Genomic DNA, 27,835 nt, shown 5'->3' with positions numbered 1-27,835 from the left:
GTCTTTTTTACAGAGGCTACATGGTGCGGCAACATTTGAATAAACCATGTCTCGTATTTTTCAGGAGCTAAAACAGGACATTTCTAGTTTCCGGTATGAGGTGTTAGGAATGATGAAAGGAAATAAACCAGGACTACAGACTCCCAAAGGAAGTACAGGGGCCTCAAACATGGCCGATTCTGACCATCCTATGAAGTGTTCAACAGCTCCTCATGGAGAACAACTGAAGAGCAAGTTTAAACTTCTCAGCGTCACCGCTTCTATTCTTCAACAAAATTCCAAAACAAATACAAAGTTTACAGAACACTGTCTTGCTAACGGGTCCATCCCTACACCATCTGAAATTCCTTTGTGCAACAGGACAACAAGTGATATCTCTGGATTGTATCATCAAATCCAGCATAAGGAGACAAACAATCCTGGCAGTATTTTTTCGGTGTGTGAAGAGGTTGGAGAGTCAGATACAGAGGAACTAGTGGAGACTACCATGAATGACAAAACCTCTGAGTCACTGATTATGAAGGCCAATGAAAACGAAATTGATGAAGGAAGTAATGAGACAAAAGAAGTGCACACAGTGACAGAGGAAGGAAAGCGATCTTCTGATATACCATGCATATGCGATGATGTGAATGATGAGACCAGTGAAAATGATGAAGAAATCAGCAGATTATAGTAGCATACAAAACCATTATGAAAGGGACAATCAGACACCAGTTAAGCCAAACTGTAGTAGCGTCTTTGGGAATCAACTTGGCTAAATTGTTACAGATTTCCATTCTTCAGTCTACAGCCCAAAATCAGAAAAAGTTGGGACAGTATGTTGAAATTGAAATCAAAACTGAAAGTGATTTGTAAATAGTTTCTGACCTGTATTACACTCAAAGCGATACATCAGCACATTATTTGATGTTTTACCTCATTAATTTTATTGTTTTGCAAAATCAAACACATTTACATTTTTATTCTTGCAACACATTTTTAAAAAAAGTTGGGACAATAAAGCATTTATCACTTTATAATATTGCCATTCCTTCTCACAGCACATAAAAATGTTTAGGGACTGAAGACACAAAGTGATGAAGGGTTTCAGGTGTTATTTTGTCCCATTCTACTTGAAAACAGGCCTTAAGGTGTGCAACAGTACAGAGTCATTGTCATACTTTTTGTTTCAAAATTAGCCACACATTCTTTATTGGAGACAAAGGGAACAGGCACCCTCTTCTTCCACAGCAATGCTTTTGTAATGTGTACAGAATGTGGCTTTGCATTGTATTGTTGAAATCTCCTTGGAAATGTTGTCATCTTGAAGGCAGCATATGTGGATCCAAAATCTCAGTGTACTTTTCTGCATTAATGACACCATCACAGAAGTGTAAGTTACCTTTCCCAAGGACACTGACACAACCCGATACAATGACAGACCCTGGCTTTTGGACTTGTTGCTGGTAACAGTCTGGATGGTTGTTTTTGTCTTTGGACCAGAACACACAGCATCCATTTCTTACAAAAAAGACCTGGAATAGTGATTTGTCTGACCACAATACATATTTCCACTGTGTGATGGTCCATCCCAGATGCTTCTGTGCCCAAAGAAGTCAAAAATGCTTTTGGACACAGTTAACAAAAGGTGGCATGGTGGTGTTAAAGGGTGGCATGGTGATGTAGTGGTTAGCACTGTCGCCTCACACCAAGAAGGTTCTTGGTTTGAGCCCAGCAGCTGACTTGGTTTGAGCCCAGCCTTTCTGTGTGGAGTTTGCATGTTCTCCCCATGTCTGTGTGGGTTTCCTCCGGGTGCTCCGGTTTCCCCCACAGTTCAAAGATATGTGGTTAGGTTAACATGGGGGCAGCCTTGGGCTGAAGTGCCCTTGAGCAAGGCAAGCATGGCTGCCCACTGCTGTAGCATGGCTGCCCACTGCTCTGGGTATGTGTGTGTGCTCATTGCTCACGTATGTGTGCATGTTCACTGTTTCAGATGGGTTAAATGCAGAGAGGAATTTCACTGTGCTTAAGGTGTCCTTCTGTGTGTACGTGTGATAAATTAAGTTGTTCTTCTTCTTCTTCCTCCTTTTTGCACAGTAACGTTTAACTGGCATTTGTGGATGTAACTCCATATTGAAGGGCTTGACAAAGGTTTGTCAAAGGAATCCCACATTTGTTTACAAACCCTCGGCCTTTATTTGCTCCTCAAAGTCTCAGCCTTTCCTGAATACTGATTTTGTACCAAATCATGATTACAATCACCTGTTGACATTACCTGTTTCAAATCACATCATTATTTACTTGCTTTACCTCATTACTAGCCCTAAATTGCCCCCTGTCCCAACATTTTTTGGAATGTGTTGCAAGCCTGAAATGCAGGCTGTATTAACAAATGAAATGAAGTTGACAAGACAAAACATGAAATATCTTGGCTTCCTAGTGTCTACAATGAAATACAAGTCAAAGTCGATTTAGAAATCACTTTTTTAATTTGTATTTTCCATACCATTCCACATTTTCTGATTTTGGGTTATATAATATAATATTCTTGAGAAATGTATTGCTTGAGGCCATAACCAGTAAACCCTTAAAATGTTTTGACCATATTCCACATTTTGCCTGAATCACCAACATTGTGAATAGATATGCCCTGCTAATGATTTCCGTGAAGGAGACTCAGGGATGGCTGTCATTTTGGGATTATTTTAGGAATTGGAAGCTATGACCACAAAAGAATATTTTTGTGAGGAATTTCTGTTCATTATTAGCCTTTCTTTGGTTTTATTGTTTCAACATGATGTCCATATTTTAGCAGCCTTTTATCATCAGTATTCGACTGGTTTAATTGCTTATCACAATAACATAAAACTGAAGGTGTAATAGTAGAAAACAAGACCAGAAGAAACTATCCTGGTGAGGCTTTTTTTAAAATAGATTTTTGGGACTTTTGTGAAAAATTGTCAAGAAAAACCTGTATAATAATCATTGGTGCAGGCATGAGCTCATAGAGCAAAATAAAGCATCTTCACAAGTTTTCTGAAGCTGACTGATGCCTGCCACCATCATGAAATTTTGTGTATGAAAGCACAATTGCCAAGCCCTCCATGAGAAGGAATTGGACTGTTTGATTTACCAGCTGATGCTAACTTTTGGCCATATTAATCAGAATTAAGCAGGGTTTGTGAAAGGTTAAATTATAATAATTATAAGGTTATAAAAATAATCTTGTGAATTCCTAAATTTTTTATTTCATTTCCAAAGAACTGTTGTCTTAGTCAGAGACAATACATCCCTTGAGCACTGAAATGTATATGCCATGATGGAAGAAAAAAAGGACTGTAACTAGTTAAAACGGCAGAAAATAAGTTTTTGGAACTTTGCACTTCATAACACATCATAGGTTGTGCTTCAGAACTCCTCCATTCTACACATTAATCTCACAGCTGGGAGTGCACATGTGGTAATATGCAGTTTGGGATGCAGCCCAATTATCCACAATAATAAAATAACTTTATTGTGCACATCAGTGTTATCACTGTTATAGTTACTGAATACCAGATGAAAAAGCGAAACCTTTTAACAAGAGATTGTCTTTTAGCTTCAGTCAGCTGTTTAATTAGTGATGCAGTGCCTAGTTTTTACTGTGACTGCGTGATCACGCAGCAATGATACAGCATCACTGTTATCATGGTGCAACCGTGCTCATTCCATGGTATAATAAACAGCCCATAACCTATATAAAGGACTAGTTACCAAAAGTGCTTTTACTGCTGCTTGGACTGGACTATCGGCTAAATGTAGAGGCATTTGTTGAGGCTCTGCAAATCTCCAGGGTTTTAGAAGCAGCTCGCAAGTTAAATATATAGTGTAAAACCTTTCTGTATTTTTCAATCTTTGTTCTTTGTGTATTTTGTTATCTAATTTGTGTATTGTCTAGCCTTTCAAAAACGTCTGGCATGAAATGGATAGTGTTAGCATAATTGCTAAAACTGTTGCCAGAGTATAAAAAATACAAAGATCGACAAACAGTTGTTGAATCACTTAGAAAAAAAACTCATCAACACCCCACCTTAGTCACTACCAACAATCCCGAGTTCTCAAGCTCAACATCTCAACTGGTTTGCAATGTAAACACCGCAGTAAGGGTAGCTCAGATGACTATCATCTGTCATTCACTAGCTTCCCCCCTCCCCTAAATTAAAGAACAAATAAATGCCTTCCATATTTAAAATGCCTTCCCTCACACTTTTACACTCTCATATACAAAATGCACAAAATTTCAATGTGCTTTATTAAGTTCTGTTTCTGTCAACTGGCAATGAAATAACGTGGGTGAAATCCATACTGTAAATTCTTAATATTATTATTTATTAGTGTTTAGAAGAGGGCAGTGGAGGGAGCAGTTAAGATGCTATTGAATAACTCTTGCCTTGACAGGTCTACATATTAAAAAAATAATAATAAAAAAAAATCAGTAACGTTGGACAGGGAAGTCCAGTATAGACAGCCTACAGTCAACAAAGCATCTATAGGCATCTATATCAACAACCCATCTGTTAACTGGTAGCAATTAGCCTATCAACTTTTTCTGAACAATATGTCAACAGTTTATGGCTTTTGATGTTTAGCATATAGTCTATACACACTCCACAGACTATCAACTTGTCCCTTTGTAGTTTCACTCTTCTCAGATAGCGCAGTTTATAAATCTTGATATTTAGCATATCATCAATAGACTATCAACTCAGAGTCCAATTGCAAATACAGTCAGTTAACCCTACTGAAATATTTAATATTTTATGGCATGTTGATGAAAATTAATTAAACATAATTTGGCATGTTGTTGAGAATCAGCTGATAAAATGTATGTAGTTGGAATGTAGATTTGTATAAAGGACAATCCAAATAAAGTGTTACCAAAAACCTGGCAAACTTGGAGGCAGGTGAATTTATTATTCTGATTGGTGGGTTGCCCAGAAAAGTCAAGCACTTGCATATGCTAATTATGAATATGGAGAACTTTCCTATTCCTGTACTGACATAACATTTGAACTTAATTTTCCAACTTAAGTGGCCAACACTGAATATGGCCCTTTGTCATGAGATGAGATATTTAATGTCTTCATACAGCTTACTATATTATTATTATTATTATTATTATTATTATTATTATTATTATTATTATTATTATTATACATGTCAAACTCTTTAACCTTATCAAAGGTTACATATGGTAGACATTCATGATGTTTCTTTGAACTGATGACCTTGATGTATGAACAGATGGCATGGAGGATGGAGGAATAAGAGGATGGGAATTTCATTCTGTATTCAGTAGTTATATCATGTTATTGGTTAAGCACCGACATTTATTTGTGGCATATGTATATGCTCTACTTCAGTGTCATATAGCCTTTATATCAAAGTTCTATTGAACTTGTCTTATTTAACTTATCTGTCTTGTATATTCTGTATCATTCTTTAAAATCATGTTAAACATTTCAAACATAACAACTGCATCACATATCCATGCTCAAAAGGTACTTTTTGGCATTTTGAAACTGAGCTGTCTATAGACTTTATCATGTGAGCATAATGAAGAGAGCGTACATGTTTCCTTAAAGGGCCAGTGCTGTATTCTGAATATAAACAAGTGAGAATAAAATAAACAAATTACCATACTATTATTACACTATATTATACTAATTACATTATTATTATTATTATTATTATTATTATTATTATTATTATTATTTATAAAAGACAATTATAGAACCTGCTATGTCTCTATGAAGGATGACTTGCGAGACAGGCAACTTTTCACAGATCTTCATGCTTATTTTATTTTTACTTTTTGCAGTGAGCATTTTCAGGTGTTTTATCATTTGGGGAATCATCACACATTATGTGCCGGTTCAACCCACCTCTTCTCCATCTGCAGCTGACCCTTAACCATGCCCCTCCTGCCATATACTGTACCCCAACTTCCCACCTCAGAGATTCTGGCTGATTTAGAGTACAGGGTGCTCTTTCCTCTTCACCACCTTGGACAACATGGCTCCCAGCCCTCTGTCTGATGTGTCAATCTGCAGAATAAAAGGAGAGAAAAGTCAGGAGAATATAACATCAGGCCCTCACACAAAACTCCTTTTACCAGATAAAAAGCTTGCTCACATGGTTCCTTCTACTGAACTGGATCTGGTGCTCCCTTTTTAGCGAGGTCAGTCGGTGGGCTGGTGATGTCTGAAAAATTAGGTACAAACCTCTGAAAATAACCCAAACAGAATGGAAAGGGCTATTTTTTCCTAGGGATATTACAGTCAAGAGAATATGCCAATACCCTAAATATTGTTCTACCCTACAATAAAGCTAATGTCGAATAAAAGCAAAGTGTACCTAATGCCGCTTTTCCACTACAAACGCGGCTGAGCCGTGCCGTGCTGAGTCGAGCTGAGTCGAGCTGAGCGGGGCTATTGAAGTTGCATTTCGACTACAACCGCGCTGAACCGTGCTGGCTGGAAGTGGGTGGACACATTGGGTGGAGTTAGCGAAAGTGGGTGGACGTCGCGTGATGTCGTTAATCAGCGCAAACAGTGACATCAGTGACAGTGGCGGAACAAGTCAGAGCCGGGCCGGGGGCGGGGCAAATGACCGGGCATTTTATTAAAGCTTATCATAACATCATTTTAGGCTACAAAATGTCCGCAACTGCGGTGTTTACCAATTTCAACACTACCGGGTGCAACTATGTTATTTAGTACATCAAGTCCTTCAAACGAACATGTAACTCAGAAACAAAAAACATTAGGATACTGTACATGGCTCATAATAAAACATCAATAGCCTATACTGCGTACATTATTTGAAGGGCATACGAATGAGCGCTCAGAGGTTGCAACGGTGACAGGAAGAGTCAGAAATAAAAGGAGGGCGGTGCAAACCTCACTGAATGCACTGTGTTTACCAATTTCAACACTACGGGGTGCAACTATGTTATTTTGTACATTAAGTCCTTCAAACGAACATGTAACTCAAACAAAAAAACATTAGGCGACATACTGTACATGGCTCATAATAAAACATCAATAGCCTACTGCGCGCATTATTTGAAGGGCATACGACGAGCCTTGCGCTCCGCGAACTCGTCCACGATGCTCTGTATGTCACTGATTCAGTGATCTTTTAAGCGGTAGTCTCACGACCCGGATAGTAAACAATAAACATGGAGGACATGGAGTCGTTAGTGTTGCTGGTCTTGGTGCTGTGGCTTGTTGTCACCGACAACGCCAACAGATACTGGCAAGAGCGTATAGATGAGGCGAGGCGCATAAGGCTTCAGAAATTCTCGTAATTCATAATTATTATTCTTCCGGGTTTGCGGTGTTTACAGATCCCAGCGCGCTCGCGGGGCGTGTGTGGGCATGTGAGGACACTCCTCCTCACCAATCAGTGCACAGGGGAGTGTCTCCTCACGCCTCCAGCCTCACTCGGCACGGCTTGGCTCGCTTCAGCCCCACTCCAAAACGGTGCGAGTTTTAGGGGCTAAGCAGGGCTGAAACGAGCTGAGTCGTGCTGGTTTTTGGTAGTCGAAACGCGAGCCGTGTCGGGCTGAAGTGAGCTGAAGCGAGCTGAAGTGAGCTGAAAAAGGGTAGTGGAAAAGGGCCATAACAGTTTGAGGAGTTCATCAGTGTGCGGCACTGGTTTGCATCAAATTTAGACACACAAAAATGGACTGAATTACCAGTGTTCAGGTAAATGCAAGCGGCAGCTACTGTATGTACAACCACACCTAGAGGAGTCTCACTGTGGTGCTCTATGAGGTCTGTGTGATCAGGTAGAGGCAAAAACATGTCAGACAAATTCCCTTACAACCTGGCAACCACTGCTCTCTGAGACGGTGAGTGTTGGTCTCTGTGATATGAAAGAAGACGAAGCCTTTATTTGTCACACACACTCAAGCACAGTGAAATTCATCCTCTGCATTTAACCCATCTGGGGCAGTGAACACATGCACACACACCCAGAGCAGTGGGCAGCCACACTGGAGCGCCCGGGGAGCAGTTAGGTACCTTGCTCAAGGGCACTTCAGCCCAAGGCCGACATGTTAGCCTAACTGCATGTCCTTGAACTGTGGGGGAAACCGGAGCACCTGGAGGAAACCCACCCAGACATGGGGAGAACATGCAAACTCCACATGTAGAAAGGCCCCCTGTTGGACACTGGGCTCGAACCCAGAACCTCCCTGCTGTGAGGTGACAGTGCCAACCACTACACCACCATGCTGCCCCTGAAAAGCATCTTTCTCAGTCAGTATCCTGACTGAGAAGGATACTTCTCAGGAAGAAGTATCCTGGTCAGTCAGAAACTCTTTCTAGATCCTAACTTGGGAGATAACTTGGAAGAGTGCCTCTCTCTGTGAGAAGAGCCACTACTTCTGCGTATCCCATTGTATACTCCACTAAATCTAAAACAAAGTGATGATCTTGTTCAATCCTCTCTAATGGCTCAATGATGTCCATATAAATTCTTTCAAATGGGACCTTCACCAGCTAACATTCACCACATGCCACACACCACCTGCATGGAACAGACTTTCCTTGAGGTTATTTGGTTATTTGTTACAATTGCATCATCTCTTCCTTGGTTTCGGTGTTCTGCATCACTTGATATAGCCTACCCTTTATAAATGAATAATATGGGTGGGACAGCCCAACATTAGACAGTATTTTCTGATCATCAATTTCTCTCACTTGGTTGAAAGGGTGACTCCGGGTCTCATTACACAACTGCTCGAAATCCAAAAAGGAAATGAAGTGACACTACAGGGGGTAGTAATAACCAGTGTCAAATGGAATTTAATGGAAGAAGGCACAAATATGTTTGTGTAATCACTTCCTGTATTGAGGTATTTCACCTGACGTCACAGGGTCACGTGACGCCCCGGTGTCCACCATTTTGGACGGCAAGCTAGCTAATGTCAACAACAGTAGCTAGTATGTTACTGTAGCAATGTTTACGTTCAGTCATTTGGATGACTGTTAAAACCTTTCAGTCTCAAGTTTTTCCTTTACTGGATTTACTAGTTTACTGAGCTAGCGTGCGATGGCTCCCGGCCCGGCCGGAGAGCGCGCGATGGCTCCCGGCCCGGCCGGAGAGCGCGCGATGGCTCCCGGCCCGGCCGGAGAGCGCGCGATGGCTCCCGGCCCGGCCGGAGAGCGCGCGATGGCTCCCGGCCCGGCCGGAGAGCGCGCGATGGCTCCCGGCTCGGCCGGAGAGCGCGCGATGGCTCCCGGTTTGGCCGAGCGCGCTAGCTCAGTAAACTAGTAAATCCAGTAAAGGAAAAATTTGAGACTGAAAGGTTTTAACAGTCATCCAAATGACTGAACGTAAATATTGCTACAGTAACATACTAGCTACGATGTTGTTGACATTAGCTAGTGCTAACAGCTAGCTGCTAGTACACTGCTACAACACAGACACCGACCCTAATAATACAGTTCTTGGTCATTGCCTGGTAACAGCAAATTTATAACGGGCCATGTCTCAACAGACTAAGAAGTTATTTCAATGACATTTAATAACATTTTGTTTATCCTGAGGACCGAAAGTAAATGAAAATGTGAACAAACCTTAGCTGTAATCAGATGGCGACCACCGGCTCCAGGGACGACCCGCTGATGTAGGCATGTTACCCAGCCTGACACAAGTATTTGTAGGCATCCAAACTCTTATACGCTTTCAGATCAATACCTGTGTATGGCGATGGGTTTTTAACGACATAGGTATACAGATCATGTGGGCCGAAGTCAGGTAAAGACGAGGGCTTCGTGTACTTCCGTACGTCAGTGAACAATCCTGGTGGAAGCAGGTAAACATCGTTCTCCAAGCCTGCTAACCTCAATTTTTGCAAATACCTCTCCCTCTGCTCGCCCTGTAAATGCCCTACATCACTGGATAGTGAAGGTGTTTTCTGCATCTCGCTCCTTTTTCTTTTATGTTTTTCGTTTGTCGCCTTCCTCGCATTCAAACTGATTCGAGCCGTGCCGTCCAAAATGGCAGCATCACATGACTTGGTCACGTGAGTGAAATACCTCAATACCAGTATGCTGTGGGTCATTCCCAGGGCCAAGACACATAATTTCATGTTGTTTGGCCTGTTGACCTGTTCACTTGGGACAGTAGGCCCAGTCTTATAGGCAACAGGAACAAGGAACTTTACAGAAATCCAGATGTAGATGAAGATCCATAATGAGTAAGCCAGAGGTGACAGTGCCAAGGAAAATCTCCCTAAGATGATGTGAGGAACAGAGGAACAATTGATTGATTTATTCCGAACAGTAAAGAAGATATAAAAAATAATAATAAAAATAATAAAAAATGCAATAATCAAAACATCATCATAAATAAACAGAATAGCGTAGCCACAAGGCAATAACATAATAATGTTCGGAAAGGATTAGGAAGAACTAAATAACTTATCAAATCCTAACCCTCTATACCACCACTAATCAAACGTCACTTTCCGCCATAATAAACTATATATACGAAAGAAACAAAAGCAACAAACAAAAAGAAGACATACCAACATACCAAGACATACCAACATGGTATAATATCGACCAAATCAAATCATATATACAGATACTTATGTTATGCATATATACACACATACAATACATATATACAGAACATACATATACACATGCCTATAACTATACACATATCCATACGTACACAGACACCCATAATATCATAATTATGCAAATTATGCATATACTGTATATTCATACTCACATTATATATATACACATACTAGTATATATACACACACACACACACACACACACACACACATATATACACTTATATTATTAAGAGAATGTTATTGCAGGGGCAGCACGGTGGTGTAGTGGTTAGCGCTGTCGCCTCACAGCAAGAAGGTCCGGGTTTGAGCCCCGTGGCCGGCGAGGGCCTTTCTGTGCGGAGTTTGCATGTTCTCCCTGTGTCCGCGTGGGTTTCCTCCGGGTGCTCCGGTTTCCCCCACAGTCCAAAAACATGCAGGTTAGGTTAACTGGTGACTCTAAACTGACCGTAGGTGTGAATGGTTGTCTGTGTCTATGTGTCAGCCCTGTGATGACCTGGCGACTTGTCCAGGGTGTACCCCGCCTTTCGCCCGTAGTCAGCTGGGATAGGCTCCAGCTTGCCTGCGACCCTGTAGAACAGGATAAAGTGGCTAGAGATAATGAGATGAGATGTTATTGTAATTCCTCCTCCCTATACCTCATAAAGATCTGTTCCTTATACCTTTTTTTGAACTGGTTTATAGTTGTACATTTCATGAGCTCCACATTCAAACTGTTCCATAGCTTTACTCCACAAATAGAAATACTAGCACTGCGAATTTTAAATTTCAATTTCCCCCTAAAATTATAGCCCCCCTCTCTATCCGAGAACATTGTTTGGATATTCCTTGGTACTTTATAATTCCTTACTTTGTACATTATTAAGGCAGTTTTATATTCTATAATATCCCTGAATTTTAAACATTTTTAATTTAAGAATAGTGAATTAGTATGATCTTGGTAACCAGCACTATGAATTATTCTTATAGCTCTTTTTTGAAGTATAGTTATTGCATGAAGTGAACATTTATATGTATTTCCCCACACCACTGAGCAGTAATTTAAGTACAGTAAAACCAGGGAACAGTAAAGAATGCGGAGTGAATTATAGTCCAGGACGTGCTTAGCTATACTCAACACAGATATGCTTCTTGATAGTTTAATTAGTATGTATTTTATATGTGATTTCCAAGTAATTCTATCATCTATTATTACCCCAAGAAATTTATCATTAGAAACTCTTTCAATATCAACACCATCTACCTGTACATTTATTGCCTTATTTATTTTGTAATTATTAAATAATTTTTGTTTTAGACAGATTTAATGATAATTTATTTTGATCAAACCAACTTTTTAATCTGCACAATTCTGAAGAGATTATGTTTTCTAACTCATGCAAATTTGTTCCAGAACAAAACATATTTGTGTCATCTGCAAATAATACCATCTTAAATATTTTTGAACAATGAAAAGAGCCAGACTCAAAAAGGAACCCATCCTTTTCTGGGTGACACTAAATAGTGATGTCATTACTCTGTATACCACAAAATCAAAAAGTACTGATTATCTTCGAAGGATGTTAATTAATGAGCAGTGAGTGATACTCAAAGGAGAGAAATTATTAGGTATCCTCTTGTCCTATAGTTGGTTTAAGGGATGTACATTGGAATTAGACTGCATGAGACTTTTCAGGTCTACCTATGACAGCATAATTCAAACGGAGAGCCAGAAAGAAACATAGACCTGAATGAACCCTAGGACATAAAGTATCCCTCCACTCTGCTATCAACAAAACTGGGTGAATGCATTAGAGCGCTAATATCCATCCATTATCTGTAGCCGCTTATCCTGTCCTACAGGGTTGCGGGCAAGCTGGAGCTTATCCCAGCTGACTATGGGCGAGAGGCGGGGTACACCCTGGACATTGCAGGGCTGACACATAGACACAGACAACCATTCACACTCACATTCACACCTACGGTCAATTTAGAGCCACCAATTAATCTAACCTGCATGCCTTTGGACTGTGGGGAAGACTGGAGCACCCAGAGGAAACCCACGCAGACACGGGGAGAACATGCAAACTCCACACAGAAAGGCCCTCACCAGCTGCTGGGCTCGAACCTAGGACCTTCTTGCTGTGAGGCAACAGTGCTAACCACTACACCACCGTGCCGCCCAGAGTGCTAATAGTTTAACTAAATAAACTATCAACCTAAGATTGTGACTGTGTCTGAGTCCTGAACAGACTGTTGAAAGGGCTTTGTAGGAAAAAACCCTGTTCCCTGCTGTTGCCTTCAATATAGGTGCGAATAAAGATCCTGCACCTTTTGAATGAATCAGGTGTGACAGATCATAACAGATAAAAAGTTCACCCAAGAAATGTGGATCAATAGCATTCGGTTCTTTAGAGATCATTATTGGTGTTAAATAATGTGAACTTTTACTAGGAGCCAGTGCAAGATATGATCAAACCTTCTGATTCTTTCTTTCTTAAAGGATCTGGGTGCTGCATTCTGGACAAACTGGAGCTTGTTTAGATTAGATTAGATTAGATTAGATTAGATTAGATTAGATTAGATTAGATTAGATTAGATTAGATAAAACTTTATTGATCCCTTTGGGAGGGTTCCCTCAGGGAAATTAAGATTCCAGCAGCATCATTACAGATAAACAGAGAAAAGAAATAGTAAAAACTTCTAGATAAAAAAAAAAAGGTTTATGCACCTACAGGAACATCCAGGCAGCAAGGCATTATAATAATCCAACCTAAAGGCTAAAAAACATGAAATTGTCTTTGCACCATATAATGACATTATATTTCTTAGTGTGTGTTTTTATGTGAGAAAGGCTATCAGTAATATTGTGAACTTCAAATGATGCAGTAAATGGTGAGCTAAAGTCAGGGACGGACTGGGACCAAAAAACGGCCCTGGGCTTTCCCCCCAAATAGGCCCACTATACTATAGTATACTATACTATAGTGCTATAGTAAAGTGCTATAGTGGTATATTGTCTGTCATAACAAAACCCACACAGATGAACTATTTATGATTGTTTATTCAAGAACTCAAGAACACCTATGTGGCAGCGGGGGCGTGGTCAAGCATCGGTCTGTGACCGGAGGGCAGAGTCAGGGAAGGTAAGTGGCAGAATCACTGCACCTGATGTTGATTAACGTGTGTCTTCCCCAGTGACCGCACCCTATTTAAGGAGAGAGTGAGAGCAGAGGAGGAGCTCTCTCCCCAACCAGACACCTGATGTGTGTGCGCGCGTCTGTGTGTGTATGAGAGTGTGCAAGAGACAACTGAAAAGTGTCAAAATAAAAAGAGTTATGAAACTCAGTTCTGGCCTGCCGTCTTCTGTGCTCCTCCCACTCCTACAAACTGCCACAGTGGTGCCGAAACCTGGGACTGGAGCACAGAAGAAGAACAGCCCCATGGAGTCCTCCCCTTTCGCCGACCTGGTCCACGCCCTCGCCACGGCCCAGCAGAGCCAGCACCAGGTGCTAGTCGCCCTCCAGAAGGAGCAAGAGCAACAGTTCAAAGCCCTGGTGTTGGCACAGCAGGAAGATCGACAGGCATTCCGGCACCTCCTCGCGTCGGCGGGGTCCACCACCTCCACCGCCGCGGGCCCTTCCCCCCTCACCCTAATGAAGATGGGCCCGCATGACGACCGTGAGGCCTTCCTCACGCTCATTGAGCAGGTAGCAGAGGCCTTGGGCTGGCCGGTGGAACAGCGCACGGCGCGCCTCCTTCCCCTGCTAACGGGCGAGGCACAGCTGGCCGTGCTACAGCTCCCCGCCGACCAACGGCTGGTCTACGCGGACCTCCGCCAGGCTGTCCTCCAGTGTGTGGGGCGCACCCCTGAACAGCAGCGACAGCGCTTCCGCGCTCTGCGCTTGGAGGAAGTCGGCCGGCCGTTCGCGTTTGGCCAGCAACTCCGGGAAGCCTGCTGGTGGTGGTTGAGGGCCGACAACCACGACGCCGAGGGAATCATCGATCAGGTGGTACTGGAGCAGTTCATCGCTCGCCTACCAGCAGGAACCGCAGAGTGGGTCCAGTGCCACCGCCCGGCGTTGCTGGATCAGGCCATCGGGCTGGCGGAGGACCATTTGGCGGCTGTCCCGACGGCAGGACAGCAGACAACCTCTTCTTACCTCTCCTCTCTCTCTCTCTCCCCTCCTGTGTCTCGTCCTCACCACATTCCCCCACCGTGGAGGCGGGGGCCGGCGCCACTCCAGCCAGCTTGCCGCACCCGCGTTGCCCTCCCATTTCTCCCTTCTGTGTCTGTCTCTCCCCCCCCCTCAGGTGAGTGAGCCCCAGAGCGCCAGTGCAGAGAGGAAGCCCGGGCCGGTTTGCTGGCACTGCAGGGAGCCGGGCCACCTCCAACAGCAGTGCTCAGCAATGGAGGTGGGCACGGTGGTTCGGATCCCTGACGCGCCAGGAGCCGCCCTTGATTGGGCGGGAGCATATCGCATACCGGTGAGTGTCCAAGGGGATACATATCAGGCGTTGGTGGACTCCGGCTGTAATAAGACCTCAATCCACCAAAGCCTGGTGCAAAACGAGGCAATTGGGGGGAGCACAATTGGTGAAGGTGTTGTGTGTGCACGGGGATGTTCACAACCACCCTTTAGTGTCGTTCCACATTCTTTTTCGAGGGGAAAAATTTAGAGTAAAGGCAGCGGTTAATTCTCGCCTTACCCACTCGATAATTTTGGGGACTGATTGGCCGGGATTTGGGGAATTAATGAGTCATTTAGTGAAGAGTGGGTCCTGCCGTAGTTCCGCAAGGGGAGGTCCCGGTGTCGCATTGGCGGGAGCAGCTGTCACAGAGCCGTCTACATCATCTCCGTGTCAGAGTGAGGAGCCGCAGGCTCCTCTTTCTATTGGGGAATCCCTTGCAGATTTTCCATTAGAGCAGTCGTGAGACAAGACTCTGCAGCATGCGTTTGACCAAGTGAGAGTAATCGATGGTCAAACGCTCCAGCCAAACGCCACCCCGTCCTTCCCCTACTTCTCAATTATGAAGGATAGATTATACCGAGTGACGCAGGACACTCAGACTAAAGAACAAATCACGCAGCTTTTGATTCCAAAAAGCCGCCGGGAATTGGTATTCCAGGCGGCTCACTTTAATCCCATGGCTGGACACTTTGGGCAGGATAAAACACTAGCCCAAATAATGGCCCGGTTCTATTGGCCAGGGATTCGCAGCGATGTCCGTAAGTGGTGTACGGCATGCCGCGAATGCCAGTTAGTAAATCCAGCGGCCATTCCAAAAGCGCCTTTGTGCCCTCTCCCATTAATCGAGACCCTGTTCGAAAGGATTGGGATGGATCTTGTCGGGCCATTAGATCGGTCAACACGAGGGTATCGCTTTATATTAGTTCTAGTGGACTATGCAACGCGATACCCGGAAGCAGTGCCTCGTCGCAATATCTCAGCACTCAGTATTGCGGAAGCACTCTTCCACGTCATCTCCCGAGTTGGAATCCCCAAAGAGATTCTGACTGATCAAGGCACCTCGTTTATGTCACGAACACTGAACGAACTGTATGGGTTATTAGGAATTAAGCCGATCCGCACCAGCGTTTATCACCCACAAACGGACGGTTTAGTCGAACGATTCAATCGCACCCTCAAAAATATAATTAAGAAATTCGTAAGTGAGGACGCACGTAACTGGGATAAATGGCTCGAAACCTTGTTATTTGCAGTGCGAGAGGTTCCACAAGCCTCCACGGGGTTCTCCCTGTTCGAATTGTTATATGGGCGTAAGCCGTGTGGCATTTTAGACGTGCTGTGAGAAAATTGGGAGGAGGGACCTTCACCAAGTAAAAATGAAATTCAATAAGTTATTGACCTGCGCACAAAACTCCACACACTCACCCACCAGGTTACCAGGAGAATTTGCGGCAGGCTCAAGAACGGCAAACCTGCCTGTATGACAAGGGTATGCACCTTAGGGAGTTCGCACCAGGAGATAAAGTACTCATACTGTTGCCCACATCAAGCTCCAAATTAATCGCCAAGTGGCAAGGACCCTTTGAGGTCACACGGCGAGTCGGGGATGTCGACTATGAGGTGAGGCGAACGGACAGGGGTGGGGCGCTACAGATTTACCACCTCAATCTACTCAAACTCTGGAACGAGGAGGTCCCCGTGGCGTTGGTGTCGGTGGTTCCAGAGAAGGCGGAGCTGGGGCCGGAGGTTCAAAAGGGAACATTGGCATCGCGTACCTCTCCGGTCCCCTGTGGAGACCACCTCTCCCCGACCCAACTCGCGGAGGTTGCCCAGTTGCAGACCGAATTTTCAGACATGTTCTCGCCCCTGCTTGGCCGCACCGACCTCATAGAGCACCACATTGAGATGCCCCCGGGGGTGGTAGTGTGCAGCCACCCTTACTGGCTACCTGAACACAAGAAAAAAGTGGTTCGGGAAGAACTCAAGGCCATGCTCGAAATGGGCATCATCGAGGAGTCCCACAGTGACTGGAGCAGCCCGGTGGTCTTGGTACCCAAGGCCGACGGGTCGGTCCGGTTCTGTGTAGACTATAGAAAAGTCAACACGGTGTCTAAATTCGATGCGTACCCAATGCCTCGTATTGATGAGTTGCTCGATCGACTAGGCACAGCTCGCTTTTACTCGACACTGTATTTGACAAAGGGTTATTGGCAGATCCCCTTGACTCCATTATCCCGAGAAAAAATGGCCTTTTCCACACCATTTGGCTTACACCAGTTTGTCACACTTCCTTTTGGGCTGTTTGGGGCACCCGCTATGTTCCAGCGGCTGATGGATAGGGTCCTCCGCCCCCATGCCACCTACGCGGCCGCATACTTAGATGACATCATTATCTATAGTAATGACTGGCCGCGGCACCTACAACATCTGAGGGCTGTCCTTAGGTCGCTGAGGCGAGCGGGTCTCACAGCCAACCCGAAGAAGTGTGCGATTGGGTGGGTGGAAGTACGGTATCTGGGCTTCCACTTGGGCAACGGGCAGGCACGTCCCCAAATTAACAAGACAGCAGCAATTGCGGCCTGCCCAAGGCCCAAGACCAAAAAGGAGGTGAGACAGTTCCTGGGGCTGGCTGGCTATTACCATAGGTTTATACCTAATTATTCGGACGTCACCAGCCCACTGACTGATCTCACTAAAAAGGGGGCACCAGATCCGGTCCAGTGGACGGAGCAATGCCAGCGGGCTTTCTCTGAGATGAAGGCTGCACTGTGTGTGGGGCCACTGTTGCACTCCCCTGACTTTTCTCTCCCCTTTATGTTACAGACGGATGCATCGGACAGAGGGCTGGGGGCTGTTTTGTCCCAGGAGGTGGAGGGGGAGGACCGCCCAGTGCTGTACATCAGTAGGAAGCTGTCAGTGCGTGAGGGGCGCTACAGCACCATTGAAAAAGAGTGCCTGACGATCAAGTGGGCGGGCCTCCGTTACTACCTGCTGGGATGCCCTTTCACCCTCTGTTCGGACCACGCGCCCCTCCAGTGGCTTCACCGCATGAAGGATGCCAACGGGCGGATCACCCGTTGGTATCTGGCACTCCAACCCTTTAACTTCAAGGTGATCCACAGGCCGGGGGCGCAGATGGTCGTGGCGGACTTCCTCTCCCGTCAAGGGGGGGGGGGAGTCGGCTGCAGGCCGGACAGCCGCCCGGCCTGAGTCGGGCGGTGGGGGTATGTGGCAGCGGGGGCATGGTCAAGCATTGGTCTGTGACCGGAGGGAGGAGTCAGGGAAGGTAAGTGGCAGAATCACTGCACCTGATGTTGATTAATGTGTGTTTGTGTCTTCCCCAGTGACCGCGCCCTATTTAAGGAGAGAGCGAGAGCAGAGGAGGAGCTCTCTCCCCAACCAGACAGACACCTGATGTGTGTGAGCATGTCTGTGTGTATGCAAGAGACAACTGAAAAGTGTCAAAATAAAAAGAGTTACGAAACTCAGTTCTGGCCTGCCGTCTTCTGTGCTCCTCCCACTCCTACAAACTGCCACAACCTAATATTCAAGAACAACTAAACATCACTTGCATCTCCTAAACCAAAATGAACATAGGCATTGTCTTTTATACTGCTATTTTACAGTCACTTCTATGCTTGCATTTTAAAGAGAAAAAAATAATCTGTATCACTGGTATTTGTAACTGACTTTGCCAACAATAATTACACTGAGCAGTCATTCTGAATGTTGGCTATTAAAGGTTGGTACAATTAGTGCTAAGGGAGAAGTAGTTTCCTCAGAAGGTCACTGTTTTCTGCCACTCTGTCAATGATACAGTCACTATCCAGGGACATGAGGATGTCTTTTTCAGTAGCCATTAACATGAAGGCCTCAAGGTCTCATCTCATTATCTCTAGCCACTTTATCCTGTTCTACAGGGTCACAGGCAAGCTGGAGCCTATCCCAGCTGACTACGGGCGAAAGGCGGGTACACCCTGGACAAGTTGCCAGGTCATCACAGGGCTGACACATAGACACAGACAACCATTCACACCTATGGTCAATTTAGAGTCACCAGTTAACCTAACCTGCATGTCTTTGGACTGTGGGGGAAACCGGAGCATCCAGAGGAAACCCACGCGGACACGGGGAGAACATGCAAACTCCGCACAGAAAGGCCCTCGCCGGCCACGGGGCTCAAACCCGGACCTTCTTGCTGTGAGGCGACAGCGCTAACCACTACACCACCGTGCCGCCCAGGCCTCAAGGTATTATTTGGAATGACAGCCTTTAAACCTGTACTTACAGTATACCTCAAAAATTCTATTTTTAAAAACCAGCCAAAACTTTGGATAAACATAGCATTTGATACCTAGGCTACAGACAAGAAGAATAAAACAGATTTGGAGGTTTTTCCTAAATCCCAATTACATTTTTAGCCTTTTAGGTCTATTCTGTGTAAGAATTAGCCTGCTTGACACATTTTATAGTTTTAATGCTGATTTTCTGGTAGGTAAGCCTGACAAACAGATCTAAAATTAGGCTATTAACAAATTGTACAATGCAATGCTGCTGTGATTAGTTATGATACCATTCAACCAATCATCCTTCAAACAACATTTGTAGCCTATTCCACAGACATTCCACCACGCACCACGAAAGAGAAGACAAAGATAAATAGTGCCAAAATGGAAAACACTTCTCCCCCTCAAACTTTTGGTTAATGACAGGCTAGAGCTTTGGTTCTCTTGAACGTAAAGAGCCTAATCTGCATGAATTATGCAGAGGTGAACATATGAAATCGCGGCCATTTGTGCTTGCCTATCTATTTATAATTGGCTTGCTTGGTAGTTACGTTTTTGTTTTGACAGCAATTGTTAGGTTTATATAAGTATTATTCTTGACCAAGAAGGCACAATAGCCGTTCAGAGAGATTATAATTTGTTATAAAAGATGTTTTTAATATTTCATCTTTGGCGAGAAGACTGTGAATAAACAACAGTGAAACCGATCTCTGGTTCTCTGTTTTTTTGCGGTGTTCCGTCCCAGACGTCTGGGTGGTACAAGGGCGGGGGTCCCGAGAAGTTGACCGATTGACCGTTTCCGACTGGGTGGACCCTAACAATTTGGTGGCCCGTACGGGGATACTTCCAATCAGGTAAGGGGTCTCTTTTAATTGATTAGTTTGATTGGTTGGACTTCCGCCTGGTTGGAGGTATCAGAAAAAAAAAACCCAGTTGTTTATTATTTTAGTTACGTTATTGGTAATCCTCGTGTAGAGGCACGGGATGTTTTTATTTTGGGGATCCTCATAGATTTTTGTTTACGGGATGTTTTTTTGGTGAACCTCGTGGAAGAGCCACGGGAAGATTGGTAAACCTCGTGTAAAAGCACGGGAAGGTGATCCTCGTGAAGTGAAGGAGCTGTCACGGGAAGAGCGTGCTTTTTATGTTTCAAACCCATAATAATTACCCTAATTAATCTCGGGACTGATTCCTTTGTGCCACCATGGGGGGAAAATTGTATTGTATTAAGGTACCCGGACCCCGAGAAAAAACCCACGGGATTGGATGAATTGCTGTGGTTTAGCATTCTACACAAATTCTAGACAATTTGGCCAGCTCAGTTTTGATTTATCCTCATTCAGGTATTTGCAATCTCTAGGAGCTGTGTAATGTATCTTTAATTGTTATAGCATTTATATAAGGCATTACTGGATATGCAGAAAATAATGAAACAACAAATCAGTACTCTGGACATGAACAGTCAGAACTGTGTTCCTGGTGTGCATAAATGTCAAACCTTTGGTCAATCAAACCTGTATAACCAACTTCCAAAGTCCTTATTTCCCTTATAAAATCCTTATAAGATGCAAATTAAAATGATTTACCTACAATTTGAATGATAATTAACAATGATATATCCCAGTTACTTCTTCTTCAATATTAATAACAATAAACTTTAAGAATGAATACAAGCTTCAATGTTTGACAAAAAAACACAAAGTGTAAATGTCATGTGCTCTTTTATCATCGTGGGAATTGATTATAGCTCTAAATAAATATTGAAGGGGTTTTTTTTGTTAAAAAGAATCCGTATAACTTTATTTGTACGCCTGTATACTATGTTTATTGAATCAAATCCGTATAAAATACGGACATTCTGTATATTGTGCATTTTAATCTCAACGAAAGCTTCACTGAATCGATTCTTTAGAACAAACTCGCATGCGTGTGAATCAATTTACTTGATTCACTCTTGATTCTTGACTCAGAAACTGCCTTATTCGTCTTCCTGTTTTCAAATTGTAAACAATAATCACACTTTCATGCTGCATGAAATTAAAGTATGAACTTTCCTCAAACCATTACGTGTGCATGAACTCAACAAATGCGGTCCATGCGTCTGTATCGATTCGCTCGATCGAGTCATTTTTATGTTTCGTCCCGAAAAAGATCCGAATCGTTTGTGAATCTCATCACTGTTAGAGATCCTCTTACCTTAACACAGATTGGAATCATCAGAGGAAAAATCTGCTTCTTAATCAATTAGTTTCAGCGTTTGGTGAGTAGATCATCTGTATTTTATAATACATTGTGTGTTGATAGTCCGAAACTTGTAACTGGAAAGTTATCAGGAAAGTCACGAGTGGTCTGCGAGGTGATCTCTGAACAGGTCCCTGAGCAGTCTACAAGACTATTAATGTGTTTTAATAATTAATAAGTGCAGCTATTAATGCAGTTTCATGTCTAGATCTTATAAATGATGAATACGAAGTAGTTAAAACTAAGACAGAAGTATGTGACGGCAAAATTGTGATGATTATGTGTTAATAACATTAGCACTCCAGTTCCCATGATGCTTGTGAACTGGGCATGCGCACTGGATAAAAGAAAAAGCAGCTCTTTAGGGCAAAACTCTCGTCTCATCAGATCTGGGCAGTAATTCTATGCGTTCAGACCTTAAATAATGACATAACTGTACAAGCAAATACAACACAAAAACCATTTTTAAAACATTCACTTAAATTAAACAGACATGGTAAAAACAGAAGAAATATATTTAAGGCTTAGAGTTTGATTAATTCAGCCAAATCAAATATTTTCAGATTTGAAGATATTTATCAGGAATCATTTTTAAAATATTGAGTATTATACCACTTCCTGTTTAAAGGCATAATAAAAGGCATCAAATATATTTACCCTACATGTGAATGGAAATGCCGAAAGGTTTAATGTTTAACCTAATGTTTAATGTTGATCTAAAACATTTTAAAACTGATCGTGTAGTGGTATTTTTATTAATCATATGTAATTCTAACCTTTAAATATCCTATATACTCCTGTTTCTAATGCGTTTTAGTAAATGTGGACTTGTCTTGTCTGGGAAACATGCAATTCGATCAGCAGCGAGCTAACCCGCTTTTTACTTCATTTTTGACATTTTTTGAATAATTGTCGTCCTATTATAAATATAATATTTTGAATAATTGTTCCGTAGCAATATGCTCTGTCTCTTTTCTCAGTTAACACTGAGATAAGACTCCCAGAATGTTACAGATAGCTATAATATAAACAAATAACTCATGCAAGCATGGCAGGCAAGGACAGCCACAGAAATTTGCAATGAGCAGAGAAAATCATTATTTTTGGCACTTTCTCACACAATAATAAATTTAATAAGTAATCTCTTTATATTACTAGGTAAATTCCATATACACAAAGTCAAAATGTCCAAGACAACCAATTCTCATTCTCATTAATACTGTTAATTGAATTAGAAATGTATTTTGAGTCTCTGTCACATATCGAATCCAACAAAAAGTGCTTATCAGCTATTCAATTTTATTCAATTTACATTCAGTGAAATTGTTGCCCTGTTTTATATTTCCTTTTCTTTCTTTAAACTTATTGCTCCTTATGAGGCTAAGCTTAAACATGTTCCTCCTAATTTCGAACTATTGATATGAAATGCTCTGATTAACTGTTTGCTGAGTTTTAAACCTCCATACTTTTGCCTTTAAAAACCACAGAGGATATGGAATGGATAGGCTTTTAATGTATTTAGTTAACCATAATTTTTTCAGCAAGAAACAGAGTTAACAAACGTTTCCTTGAATAAGTTTTTGTTTATAAATCAGAGACTTGGGTTTATCTTTATTTAACCATTAAGGAAAAAACGTCATAAATTATCATGATTATGATACATTGGCTTGTATAAGTATTCAGTGTCCTTGAACCTTTCCGCATTTTGTTGCACTGCAACCTGGAACTTAAATGGAATTGACATGAAACTAAACAAAATATGATTCAATATTCATGTGCATCCTGTTTATGTTAAGCAGTACCTCTCTCTCTGGATCGATGTCATCCTCTTCTCGAGCAAGGCGTGGTGAGATCGTGCACCAGCTTGTACAATACACCTGTCAATCCAGTACCTAAACCCGATGGTACCTGGCGTTTTACATAAGATTTACGTAAGATTCATGAATTGATTGTTTCTTCTGTAATGTCACAGGTTCCTGCTCATCATTGCTGTTTTTCCATTAATGATCTCTGTTCTGCCTTTTTTTTCATGCACATGAAGAGATAGCGTTTGGACTCAAGGTTTCATTGACTCTCCTGCTGTTTTTTTCAGCTGTAATTCATAACGCGCTCTGTGACCTTCTCCCTCCCTCAGGACTCTGTGGTCTGTGTGTTCTGGTATCTGCTGAGTCACCAGAAATCTGCCAAGACACTGACACTTGCGCCTGCTCCAACATCTGGCGCACAAGGGCTTTAAGGTTTTCAGGACCAAGCTGCAATATTGCATGGACACTTAAGTATTTGAACTTTTGAAGTTTTGAACTTTCTCAAGGCTGTCATTCTAGACACAAAACGCCCTGCAACTAAACATGCACTGATGTCTTTTCTGGGTCAGAAAATGGATCCCTGACTGCTCTTTATATGACAAGCTTCTCCGTTCTGCAATCTCTCATCACGATCCACTGCAACATCCTTTGACCTGGACTGACACTATGGTGGTCGCTTATCACTCCCTCAAAAGCACCCTTCGTTCCGCCCCTGGGGTTACCTGATCACTTCAAGCCCTTCCACCTCTATGCCTGTGAACAGCTGGTGGCCGGGAGCATGGGGGGGGGAATGCAGCATTGTGCGTTTTTATCCAAAACATTAGACATTGTTTCTCAAGGCTTACCTGCATGTCTGGGGGCTGTCTCCGCATGTGCTTTGATGGTTTTAGATGCGGAAAATTGATTTTGTCTCACCCACTGATCTTGCACTCGTCACATCAAGTTAAACAGGTGTTGCAAAATTTACAGACCCATTAAATTATCAGTAATTTAATAGATAATTAAATTAACATATGACTATTCTCTGTTCTACTAACAATCTCGAAATTCGTGTCACATCCTCTTTTGATAATGTAGGTCGCGCTCTCGCACGCCTCCTTAATTCTCGGGATGATACTTGGGATGACATTGATATTGTCTGTCTAAAAATCGTACATACTACTAGTATCAGGTCTGATCTCTCCTCCAGCCCTCTAGGGATGGGGGAAGTACTCTTTGTTGATGGTTCTTGTTCTAAACGGTTCTTGTTTTATAATTTATGATATTTATTATACCTCTGTGGTTATTCTGTGTGTTCACTGCCTGATATTCTGCATGAGGCATACGCTCTTCCTTTCTCATTTGATTTTTGTCATCTTGATTGTGGACAAATTCTCTAAATGGGTAGAAGTTTTTCCCTGTTCTCGAGAGAACACGAAGGTAGTTACTCGTACTCTGGCAAAAGAAATAATACCTAGTTATAATAATAATAATGATACATTTTATTTATAAGTGCCTTTCAAGGTACCCAAGGACACTGGACAGTAAAAAAGAAAAACAAACAATAAAAGCAGAACAATAAAATAACAACAATAAAATAATAAGAACTCAATAATAATTATTATTATAGTTATGGGGTTTCAAATGCCATAGACTCAGACAAAGGTACCCGTTTCACCTCAAAGTCACACAAAACCTTTGTAAGTATCTCTAAACTAAACTGGTGTTTTCACATTCCTCAATCCTCTGGTATCGTAGAACGTACTAATCGAACATTGAAAGACAAATTAAGGTCATGCAGGACACAGGTTTGGTTCTGTAATCCATAATTCATTCTGGCTGAAATTCGTGTGACACCTCAGAGAGAAATTATTTTTGGAAGACCTTTCCCTCTCCCCTGGAAGAAGGGAACTCCGGCTCCGGGTACCTCTGATTTGAAAATGCATATGGATGAGTATTCTGCAGCCCTTATAGATAAGTTGCATAAAATTTGTACCAAGGTCAATAATACAATATTATCTCCACCACACACCCCTTTCACGTGGGAGACAAGTGCTGGTGTGACTATTTAAAGTAATGATTTGGACAATTGGGAAAACCTAGATATGGTGGGCCTGCAGACATAGTCGCCATTACTTTTACTGCTGTTTTAACTGATCTTTTTCCACAGTGGATCCATGCCACGCGATTGAAGAAGGCTCCATAACAAAGTTGTGTTACAATGACAAGTTTGCTACTAACGTTTTTTCTGTGTCCCGAGAATCTCTGTTCTTTCTCTCTGTCTCTCTATTTCTGAGCTCTACACAGATTTGACTGAGAATCCTCAAGACGTTGTGAACAAAGAGGGGAAGAGATCGTGCGCCCCGTTTGGAACCTATCATCCTCACTACAACCATGACAGTCCTCATCACGGGTTTCGTGACTTCATTGTTGCTCGGGGCAGGGCTACCCGCCCGAGCCTTCGTGACTGCTTCATCTTTGCTCGGGGCAAGGTTACCCGCCCGAGCCTTCTGGACCCCTTCATTGCTCGGAGCAGGGTTACCCGCTCGAGCTGGACTTTGAGACAACATCTTCTGGCAATTCGCTAACTGGACTGCACAAGCGCACACCACACGAATGTGTTATGTCTTTTATCTGATGCTGTCTTCTACTATTATTACACATCTCTATGCTCTGAAACTCTGTATTCTTACAGGACTCTGTTCTCACTATAGGTCGATATGCCTTCTAATTTAATTTTCCCTCACTGTTTTAGAACAAATTACTCTGAAGGAAGTAGCGTGTATTTGGGACGAATTAAGAGGTTTTGAGTTTCTCTAAGCTCCGGTGAGGTGGGACGAGGGCTGATCAGGCATGCCTGCCCTCTGAGCACCAATATACGTCAAGAAGGGCAAAGATTAACTCAAGATTAATTCTCGATGTAATCACATATATGATCATGAGGTGATAATGGTCAAATATGATCCTAGGATTTGATAATAGTGATACTATTATCAAAGGGGGGGATTGTTAGGTTTATATAAGTATTATTCTTGACCATGAAGGCACAATAGCCGTTTAGAGAGATTATAATTTGTTATAAAAGGTGTTTGTAGTATTTCATCTTTGGCGAGAAGACTGTGAATAAACAGCAGTGAAACCGATCTCTGGTTCTCTGTTTTTTTGCGGTCTTCCGTCCCAGACGTCTGGGTGGTATGAGGGTGGGGGTCCCGAGAAGTTGACCGATTGACCGTTTCCGACTGGGTGGACCCTAACAGCAATAAACCACATATTTCTCATCACCACACTGCAAATCCAATCAATAGAAGATTGGCCTACTATGAGAGGGGTCTATGAGTGGCCTTTACATAACCTGTTTTATGCTATGGTTTTATGTCGTCACTTACCGGTACCTCCTCCTCCGGTGAAATTCCCTCAGCTGCCTGCCCCTCATCATGACTATTATCATCAGCATGTGGTTGGTCAGGTTGGATGTCCACCTGGTTCTCAGTCTCGCTCGGTGATAACGTGACATGAACGTTACTGCTGCTGCTTGCAGTTGCACTGCTGCCAAAAAGCTCTGTGAGCTTTCTACATTTTGAAGCAGCTTCTTCAAGTGACTTCACTTTCTTTTGTTTTAACTTTTCCCATCCACCTTTCTCCTTATGTTTTCTGCTTGCCATCTTTCTGTTGACAGACACTAACGTTACTCTTCTTTGTTGGCTTTTAGGCCTATGGAATAATGATTGATGGATAAATGATCATCTTAGCGCCACCTGTTGTTAGTTGATAGACTGAAAATTTTGGTTATTGAACAGGGCCGACGGCCGTAGACCGGACAGCCGTTCTGGACTTTTCCAGAACGCACAGATTGCCAGTCCGCCCCTGGCCAAAGTTACTAGTCAGAAAGCTTAACAATGGAGCACTTGCATGTGACGTCACAGCCGATCCAGATTGTGACAGACGCCATCTTGTCGGTCAAACGCCATATTCCGCCTTCTACTTCTACTTCTGGTTCTACTTCTGCTTTTACTTCTACCTTTTCTTCTGGAAAACCCTACTATATACAATTCTACTACAACGGCTGCGGCTACAAGCTCTCCCTACCTGTGCACGGTTTTTATGTTTTTTGTGTGTAATTTTGCGTGTTGTTCGTCTGTACCGGACTTCAATATCCACTACAACTGTATGGACTTACTGGACATTGGTTTCCAGCAGAAAATGACGGTTTGTAGCGATTTCCATTGCATGCACAACATTCCGGACGAGAAAAAAAAAAAAAACATTCCGGACGAGATAGCGAGACCAGTGGGGTCTCCATGGATTGTTATCGGAAGCAAAGCGAAGGAGGCGGCGCCGGGAGCAGAAGCAAAAGCGAGGCTGCAGGCAGAGCCGGCCTGTTGACTAAGCTCAGAAAACAGCTACTCAAATCTCCACTGCCAAGCCTCTACCTCTCCAACGCCAGATCC

At 42.9% G+C, this 27,835-nt stretch overlaps 1 protein-coding gene and 1 long non-coding RNA gene across 3 annotated transcripts in view; both read left to right on the top strand.

Annotated features, from left to right (window-relative positions):
* trpc4a (transient receptor potential cation channel, subfamily C, member 4a) overlaps positions 1-676 on the top strand; it is a 44,040-nt gene extending 43,364 nt beyond the window's left edge. Inside the window, exon 10 of the mRNA XM_060909188.1 lies at positions 65-676. Within this exon, the coding sequence (XP_060765171.1) occupies positions 65-676 (612 nt within the window). The remainder of the gene's footprint in view (positions 1-64) is intronic.
* Positions 677-21,523: 20,847 nt separating this feature from the next.
* On the top strand, positions 21,524-26,530 carry LOC132873170 (uncharacterized). 2 transcript variants are annotated; one of them, XR_009651539.1, is made up of 3 exons: positions 21,524-21,622; positions 23,403-23,534; positions 23,738-26,530. It is a non-coding gene; the product is annotated as an uncharacterized LOC132873170 (long non-coding RNA). The 2 variants fall into 2 exon arrangements; XR_009651538.1 differs by having other exon boundaries at positions 23,696-26,530.
* Positions 26,531-27,835: the final 1,305 nt, after the last annotated feature.

The sequence above is a fragment of the Neoarius graeffei genome, chromosome 25 (assembly GCF_027579695.1).
Source record: "Neoarius graeffei isolate fNeoGra1 chromosome 25, fNeoGra1.pri, whole genome shotgun sequence".
NCBI lineage: Eukaryota > Metazoa > Chordata > Actinopteri > Siluriformes > Ariidae > Neoarius > Neoarius graeffei.
This window is presented reverse-complemented; position numbering and strand designations above follow the sequence as displayed.